Below are 9,489 nucleotides of genomic sequence, written 5' to 3' on the forward strand. Positions count from 1 at the left end.
TCTCTCTCTCTCTCTAGTCTGCCAAACTGTCTTTTCAAAACAAAGGAATAAAAACACAAAAAGAAAAGTACGCTTAACGGCCTCCTGTCTAAGCATATATAGGCTTGTGCAGAGCAATAGAATTCTACCCTTATTTTGTTTAAACAAAATGTCATTCGAAATTACCCTCTTAAAGAGACAGCGTGCCACAATTTGCCACTTTTTGAAGCTTGTTTTTTTCAAGGCAACTAGTTCTGTTATCATCTTTAAATTAATTGTCCTGGTATATGGTCCTGTGAAGGACAAATAAACACCCCGCCATTCCAACTAGCCACTTAGGCCATGCACTATGCAGTTCTGTAGTTGGGGCCAGACCACCCTGCAAAAATGTAAAAAAAAGCTTACACAGCACGACCTCTCCAACTATATCGCCATAAACATGACATAGCATCCTAGCAAGCCTTTCACCAGTGCCAGCTGTGCTGTTGTTGGTGTTTAAAAGGTTATTGCAAGCCTGCAGTAGTTAGATTTCTAGTTTTTGACCAAAACTCCTTACTGCTGCTTTAAGGACCAGCTCCCTAGCCTCTGTGCTGTATAAGTTTGGCATGATCTTCAAAAATACAACTCTTTTTACTGTAACCTTCAAAAAGCTTTAACAACTGGTTGTACAGAGACATCACTCAGTAGCAGACACTTAATTCCTCTTTAACATTAAACGACTCTCCTCCCTTTCCAGTGAACCTTGCTGCCATTAACATGGCTGAAACCTTTAAGACACAAAACATACTACATACAAATAATGGAAAACACACTCTAACCAGTTATTTGCAGAATACTGACAATGGTCTCCCAGCAACAAGAGCACCTGACTGTAGCAGGGGCATACTATATAGGCTTCACAGTGCCCTGACAGTTGTTAGCTGGGATTGTATAATAGTTAGTGCTACACCACACTTTATGACCCCTGGGTCTTAAACAACTCATTCAGCCGACATAAATTGAACCAGTAAAGGGCCACATCATTCCTGGTGTGTTCCAGTGTTCTTATACATTTTCTACCGGACAAAAGCTCATGGCTGAAATCCACATTCCAAGGCGAAAATATGGATATTAATAGCAAATCCACATACTGTAATATGGAATTTATGGGTTATTTCCAAACAAAAATGGACCACAATGATGGCCTGGTCTCAACTTGACCACAGTGGAGTTGTATTGTACATGGGTTAAGTGTCTCAAGGAATGACATCAGCATCGTAAACTAATGCTGTGGATCCGTCTCAATTGGTGCCACATGTATTTTTAAGGTCTTACACACAGCCAAACCACAGCACCAAACTGACCCGGCTGCGATTAAGATATTTAACACACTCTGTGGAGAACATGGAGAGCCATCCAGTATCACATTGTGCCTCAGATTGCCGAAGCATTAGTTAGGACCACTTGCGCCTATGTCAATTTGTTTTTACACAAAGACTCATCCATAAGGTAGCCAACACACCCATTCAATAAACTCTTGTATACATTTGGGATACAATACATGTTTATTAAATTCTATAATATCTCATAATACATACGTAAAACACAATATATACATCTAAATAGTTCTTAATAATCTTATCTAAATAAGAAAATGCAATATCATCATAAATACTATCTCCTAATTAATATCTGAGTTGAGGTCAAAGTATCAAGCGCCATCTTCCTGCTCACCATGGAATTTCCCAGCTGTTTTGGACTACACTATTTATTTTACATTATCTATAGGCCAGTTTTAAAATATTGTATTGACATCCTGCCTCTTCATATTAAAATATAATTCCATTACATTTAATGATATTTTCAGACTATCAATATCTGTTTATGTGATTAAGGGCAAATAAAAAGACAGATAAATTTGAAGAGGCTCTTTGATCCAGAGGCAGCGCCGAGTTTGGTGGAGTCTATGATTACTTCAGAATGGCGTGGGGAAAATCATCCCGTGGCAGTCGTGGTGGTGGTGTCTTTTGTGTCGATCTTGCCGGCGAACCACAGATTGCTTGGCACGGCGCAAGACAGCGGAAAAACAGGACGCTCATTTGGACGCTCTCGAAAACGTCCAGACAAAGACCGTTGAGGAAACGTATAGTTGCGGTGACACTCAAGATGGAACACTGTGAGGTAAAAACATACGGCTTTTGCTCTACTCAAACCTCTCGGTCTGTGTCGAATGTGACATGTCCTGGCGCATTCAATCCGAGCTTGTCAGACAGAAGTCTGGAATTCAGGCGCATTCTTAACCTTAATGGAGTGCTTCACTCCCCTGGTATCTAAATCACTTAAAAAAAAAAAAACAGGTTCTCCACTCCTGAGGGGAGGTGGCCCAGCACATGGATGTATAGAGATCAAGTGATTCAAATGGGAAAGGACAGACTCCTGTCAAATGAGTTCCCCAGATCCAGACTAGTTAATTGCAAGCCCGAGGTGGAGTCTGTGACAAAGAGGCAAATCATCAGAGAGTTTGACTCTAACTACCACTTAGGGTGGATTGTTTTCTATAATGTGCGCCCAACTTTATAGCAAATAATCATATTGTAGAATTCAGGGAATGCACAGTTGTCTGGCTGTGTCAGGGAATGGTAGCATAAAGCAGACAGTCTTCTTTACACCCATGAAGAAGAGTGATGGCCCAACCCTCCCCTAGACAGGGCCAAATCTGCATTCCTAAGCCATTCTTCTTAAAGTAGATCACAACTTATCTTGCTGAATAAAGGCTGAGCCTTTATATAACTTCCTTATGTAAGTGATTGAGCTCCATCTGTCTCTGTTGCCTTGAGTTTGTTTTTTTTCTCCACAGAGGCCCATGCTGATTAGCAGATAATCAGCATGTCCCCTTCAAAACGTACAGTATGCAGTGTTACTGTATCCTAATTCATTTGTAGAACAAAAGCCAATAACACTTAGCAGAGCATTTTGTAGTGATTGTGTTTTGCAGTTATTCATCTTGCACTGAGATCAGATATCCTCAACACACAGATGACTTACAGCATGAAGTCACTAGTTGCCTTGTTTCTGTCCCGCTACAGCCAACAAAGGTTAGTCTCAGACCTATCTTCAAATTGTGCTTTAACAGAGGTCATGACCTAAGAGCCAGATTGTCTGTCAGTTCCATTGTGTTCAGGCCTCCCACATGGGGAACTGGGATGCAGGGAGTGGGTGAGACAACACAACACAACACAACACAACACGACTCACTCACTCACTCGTTCCTCCCGGTAGGGACCTCTAGTGTTGACCAGCCACCATCTTCTCCATCACTTTGCAACAGTTGCCTTCTGTAAACTTTTGAACAAGGCTAGTCAATCAAAGTCGTTCACACAAACTTGAGAAATCCATGTGATGGACCACCATGACTTAGATCGTTGTCAAAGGCAATGAACACACATTTCATTTAGTTTTCTTTTTCTACTGTTTTTCAGTGGTGATTATGTTGTTTTATCACATTTAACCCATGCCTGTGAGTTCCTGTTATTTGCTTCCTTCACCATATTTGTTTTCTTTATTTTTTAATCCAATAACATGCTATTCATATGACGGATGAATCAACAAAACACGAGGTAAATGCAAATTCTAAAAATAAAGCAGTGCATCTGTTTCTATATTTACTTTAAGTGGAAATATTATTACTTTGAAAATATACGGAATTTAAACCGATTTAGACTAAAAAACAATCTATTTCTGCTCTAAAGTCCTTATCAACAAATTCTGCTTTCGGGATGCATACTTGCTTAGTTGGATTGTCATTGGAATGTTTCAATGCCTTTTTCATTTTTGGACACTGGCTGCTCGAGAGATATGATATAAAAGACATGATATCCTCACAACTTGCGTGGAAATGTTAAAATCTTCTATAGACATGCAACCGGTCCACCTTTCTTATGTTTTTTCGACTTTGGAAAGATTATTCACAAGAATAATACAAAATATGACAGTTTTTGTTGTGCCCATATCATGCCCATTGGTGAATGTTTGCATTGGCTGTCCGCAGAAACCACAGGAAGAGTGGGAGATGGGAGGTGGGACAGCCGTGGTAAACCTCATGACATCACGGGCTGCTCTACCATTGGCTGACACTGGAGGCTGCAGGGTTTATAAGCCAACTAGCAGCATCCTCAAAGGCAGCATCAAAGTCCACAGTCACTTCACTGGCAACCAGGAGCATACTGAGGAACACTCTGACTCTAACCTGAAGTGAATCTTTGAATTCCTTGAAGACACAACTACAGGTAAAAAAAAGCTTTCAATACATTTTGTCTGTTTTTATTCAGTTTATTTTTTATAATACTTACAACTTGTTATCTGTAAATCTTTAAAATGCCATCCTCACCTCTTGTTGAATGCAAAAGGCTGCACACAACTTGTAAATGGCAACTTCAGTTCATCATCTGTGTGTTATGAAAGTGATTATTGTGAGGGAAACAGCATGCACTTCAGGTTCTAAGAGCCATTCCCCCTGAAACTGAAGACCTTGATTTACACTTCAAGGATTCAATACTTCAGTGTTCCTGTGCTATGTATGCTTCTTATACAGTGTGTGCAGTATGCACTAAAGACAGTCTGGTGACGAAGACTTTCAGAAGTCTTTCTCTCCCAGTGTGAGACAAGAATAGCAGCCACTGCAATCCTAACGCTTTCATCCAGGCTCTCTAAAACAAAGAGTTGCATAATTGAGAAATGCACCCTGTCAGAGGCTCATTTTGGAAAGATGAAACCGCAATTCGTGTTTGGGAACCAGAGCAATTAACACAGACATGGCCGAGGGGAAAGGGAGGAAGCAATTGGCTGTCTGAATTCCCCCCATCCTGGTTTTGTCACTGACTCACAAGTTCCAGTAACAAAGCCACAATATCAAAGCCTCATTAGACCAAACGGTAATAATAGCAGGCGGTGCAAATAAAGCTGACACACAGACGTGCCTCTGCCTCGGCCTCTGCAGTCCCTTCCCACCGCAGCTCCGTTTCACGTAAGCTACGTTACACATTTTCCACCAGGGCCACAAATTTCAGGGCTCGCCTCGTTGTAATAGAGGAGCTAATGAGAAGCTGGCTCCAGCCTCCAAAATAAATCTTGAGGCGTTTCTCACTACCCCCCCCCCCCTTCCCCCAACGCCCCCTTGTGGCTTTGGCTTTCTCTGCGCCTCCACATTTAACTCTGAGAATTATACACTTGCCGAGATCATTATAGGTGGAGTCCACGAGCGGGAGGTTTCAACGTATACTTTGTGCAAGTTTGTGCTGCTGAAATGGAAAACATGGAGGATGTTCTGGGCCGGAAGTTAGTTGGCAAGTTAGTTGGCGGTTCTCGGCGACGAGGGGCCCGAGCGGCCCGGATATCCGCCATGACTGCGGGCACGCATCCTCCCTCTGGAATGCTCCCTCGTCTGGCTTTGTTGTGAAGTTGTGAGGTCGCACTTCAGACAGGCGTCACAATGTGACTGGCAGTAAATGTCCCTTTAATTGTAGTAGAGTTAGATCTGAGACGTTATGTAGAACAGTTCATAAAGCTTTCACCAGGATTTAGAGGACCCAAAAAATGCAGAGCTAACTATTTTAATGTTTACTGTGTGGAAATGTGAGACACAATGATGAAAAGTCCCGTTTAAAGGTTTACTGTGATGGGAATAAGGAATTCTTGAAATGTAAGAAGGCTAACGATTTTTCCTTCTTTTCCAGACATCAAGACCATGAAGGCTGTAATCGTTTTCGTACTTCTTTTTGCAAGCGTTTTCTGCCACCCAGTAAGTCACATGTAAAACAAAACACTCTACTCTAAATAAATACATTTCCTCCAGAACTATGATTCCATTTATGTAATGACCATGTAACATGATCATTTAATTGTACTCTTCTTTCTTAGGTGAAACGCTCTGCAAGCAGTTCAGAGAGTTCAGAAGAAGTGGTAAGTTTAATTTAAAATATGAACATCAGGTTTACAGAAGGCACTTTGTGTCCTTTCCAAATATGCAGGCCCTCTAAACTGACAAAATCTTGATGCACATTTCAGATGATTCAGTCATACAGTTTTGCAATAATTTACAAGGTGGCAATCATTTTACCTGTTAATATCTACCTCTAATAATATATACTCTATACAGTATATAACAAGCTACTTGTCTTTTGTTTGTCTCTGTGTTGACCGTGTAAATGTCTTCTTCTGTGCCCAGGTGAGGCCAGCTCCAGCTCTTCGGAAAGCTGCTGAAAAACTGACTCTTGAGGCTGCAGAGCCGGTAAACACATACACACACACAACACACAACTCACACAAACTCACACAAACTGACCCTTGAGGCTGTAGAGCCGGTAAGACTCTACTGTTCAACTGAGAACTCAGTTGTTTAAATGCTTAGATTAAACCCAATTACAAAAATGCGCAATAAACACACACACACACACACATACAAACACATGCACATATACAAGCGCACACACAGACACACAGACACACAGACACACAGACACACACACACACACACACACACACACACACAGACACACATATACACACACACGTAGGCTTGGGGTAATTGCTACTTGCCTGATGAGTGGGAGTGTTTTAGTGTTTTAGTGTTTTCTCACCGTGGGCTGTTGTTTCAGGCCGCTCCTGCTGATTCGGATGAGAGCTCAGAGACATCAGAGGAAACTGAGGTATGTAGATGGATCTGTTTGTAAACAAGCCCTGGAGCGTACCGCATCTGCTACATTTTTAGATTTTCTTAGTGAAACACAGACACACTCAGACACACAAACACACACACACACACACACACACACACACACACACACACCATTCATATACATTGGAAGTTCCTGGGAAGTAATCCATTTGCATGAAATACACAAAGATGTTGATTTGCCTTTGGGTAATTTGCATGGTGGTGAAATGAAACTGACTGGTGTATGCTCTTCTGTCTTCAGGAATCCGACACGGCATCCGATGACAGCACAGACAGCACAGACAGCACAGACAGCACAGACAGCACAGACAGCGCCGACAGCGCCGACAGCGCAGACAGCGTGGCCACGGTGGAGAGCGTGAGTCACCGCATTTATGCCATCTTGAGACCGACGTGTCTCGAGACATGTTCCTCCTCTCACACACATGTGGCATGAGTCACCAGAGCTATATGCGGCCATACAATGGAGATGGGCTGGAAATCCAGCAACATCCCAGAGAAGTCACCCATGCCATATATCATTTTCATCTTCCGGTTTTGCACAGAGACCAAATGATATATGCCAGAGTTACCCCATTCTAACACATATGCAAATGCATGTAAATATGAATGACACAGGTCTGCGATAGTCATACTGCAGATGACTATGAATAGATACTACAATGAAGCTGCTGTGATGTAGAAAAAGGGAAACTTCCTGTTTGTCCTGTTGGCTCTATAAAGTGTTTTTTTTTTTTTTTTTACTCTAAACGTTTCCAAGTGCCACTATATGGTACAACTTCGCAATGTGTGTGTACGGTTCTGGTGAGAACAAGCATGGACTTTACTTTTATAACTGAGATATACATAGCTTTGTTTGGATTACCGCTGAGGGCAGAAGGATTTACAGAGCAGTAGAGTATGGTAATGACAGAGCAGGCTATCTCCAGACTAAAGGCCATGTATGTTTTACAGGAGACTGAAGAGAGCATTAGTCAAAGTACGGAGTCTGGAGAGGCACCAACTGCCGCCACCACTGCTATTCCCGTGTCTATAGTGGTGCCCACGTTCCCTGCTTTCACCGACAGTGGCCGGGGAGACAGCATGGGCTACAGTGACTACAAGAAATCCATCATCTACGTGGAGAGCAACGCCATTGAGAAGGAGCCTTCACCTTACAAGTTCTACGATGACAAGATGGGAATGAACCTGGTGAGCAAGAAATCCGGGGCGACCTTCGAGGACAACACCAATGACATCGACAAGACCCTGAAGGTTTACAAGGTATACACCGTCCTACGGCCATCGCATAGCTCCCGCATGCCCGCCTCATCTGCACTGCCTGTAAGTAAGCTCAGTCCTGCCAGTAAACCCACTGTTCTGTCTCGGCCAAAGGCCCTCCAGGTGCACGAGGAGATGCTGGAGGAGGACACCAGCACCCCAGACGTGGAGAGCCAGGGCCTGGACACCTCCAGCGGAACCCAGGACGAGGCCAGCCTGAAGCAGGCAGCCGCCGACGAGGCCGTCCTGGAGAGCGGTGCCCCCGCTGCCGAAGGTCCAGTGTCCCAGAGCGAGAGCCAGAGCGACGAGCAGCAGGCGGCAGCGGCGGAGGGAGCAGCGGCTCAGGCCGAGGGGGAGAGCACCAGCGCGGACAGCGACGGCACCAGCGAGAGCGCCAGCGCCAGCGCCAGCCAGGAGGAGGACGAGTCCAAGAGCAGCCAGAGCAGCGAGGAGAGCGCGGCAACGGCCACGGCCGGCGCTGCCGACAGTGACGAGAGCGACGAGAGCGAGGAGAGTATGTCCGACTCGAACTCAGATGAGCAGGGCCCGGAACCCACTAGCGAGGCCCCCATCATTGTCATTACTGCCAAGTAAAACTAATGGCCCGGCCCCCCATGGTTGGTGAGGAAACTTCTGTGGTGTTCACAGCTAAGCACCGACAAGTCTGACAGGACTGATAAACTGAGCTAGAGGGCGTAGTAGGGAACATTCAAAGACATTGTGGCCCTTTGAAGGTCTGTACTTGCAACATTTGTAAAGAGCAATTAAATGTCAATGGTGTCTCAGAGAAGCACAGGCATTTTTGTTTATTGCACATTTACCATATATGTTTACGTTTATATATATATATATTTTACTACTATGTATAACGGTATAATGTATCTAAATGTATTAATAAAAATGCTCTTTTTCAGTACTTTTAGCTTGTTGCATTTCCTGTGTTTTCGGCATTTGCCCAGTACAACCCCACCCCCGCTGCCACCCCCGGCCCCTCCAAAAAAAGACTTTGTTATTGTGAGCCCCAAAACCATGCAGTCTAGTCCTCAAATGGTTTAGCCAGTTCTCCACAAATGAGCAATGTACAAAACCAGCCTAACCACAAACTGAACCTAAAGTATTGGTGATAGCGTCACTCTACTTGTGTGAAGGCCACAAACCAAATGTCCGATCCCGAAGCTTGTGTCATTAACTTAAAGAAGCACTGAATCAATACATCTGATAAATGAACATTCAACAGAGAGGAGTTTCAGCTCATATTAACGCTTGATGCTACCAGTTCCAAAACACAGGTTGACATAACATAGGAGAAATAGCTAATACAAATTATCTATTAGCTAATGCTAAATGTATAGCTCATTTATCATTTATAGGACTGATTTCATAAAAATAAGATTCCTCTGAGGGGAAAATTGTTAAATAAATTACTACTACATTACCTGTTACAAAAACTAATGAGATGGCTGGTTTTATACAAGATGGTTATTTATTGGGAGTTATTGGCAATTGACTGATATAGTACATGTATGTCTATCGCTCAT

At 43.3% G+C, this 9,489-nt stretch overlaps 1 protein-coding gene across 1 annotated transcript; it reads left to right on the forward strand.

Annotated features, from left to right (window-relative positions):
* Positions 1 to 4,154: 4,154 nt before the first annotated feature.
* spp1 (secreted phosphoprotein 1) lies at positions 4,155 to 8,808 on the forward strand. The gene is made up of 8 exons (XM_012840552.3): positions 4,155 to 4,244; positions 5,691 to 5,755; positions 5,875 to 5,916; positions 6,182 to 6,244; positions 6,612 to 6,662; positions 6,933 to 7,049; positions 7,646 to 7,954; positions 8,066 to 8,808. Exons 2-8 carry the CDS (start codon positions 5,702 to 5,704, stop codon positions 8,543 to 8,545), a joined length of 1,116 nt encoding a protein of 371 aa, XP_012696006.2. The 5' UTR covers positions 4,155 to 4,244; positions 5,691 to 5,701; the 3' UTR covers positions 8,546 to 8,808.
* The last annotated feature ends 681 nt before the right edge of the window (positions 8,809 to 9,489 follow it).

Source organism: Clupea harengus, chromosome 21, assembly GCF_900700415.2.
Source record: "Clupea harengus chromosome 21, Ch_v2.0.2, whole genome shotgun sequence".
Classification (NCBI taxonomy): Eukaryota; Metazoa; Chordata; class Actinopteri; order Clupeiformes; family Clupeidae; genus Clupea; species Clupea harengus.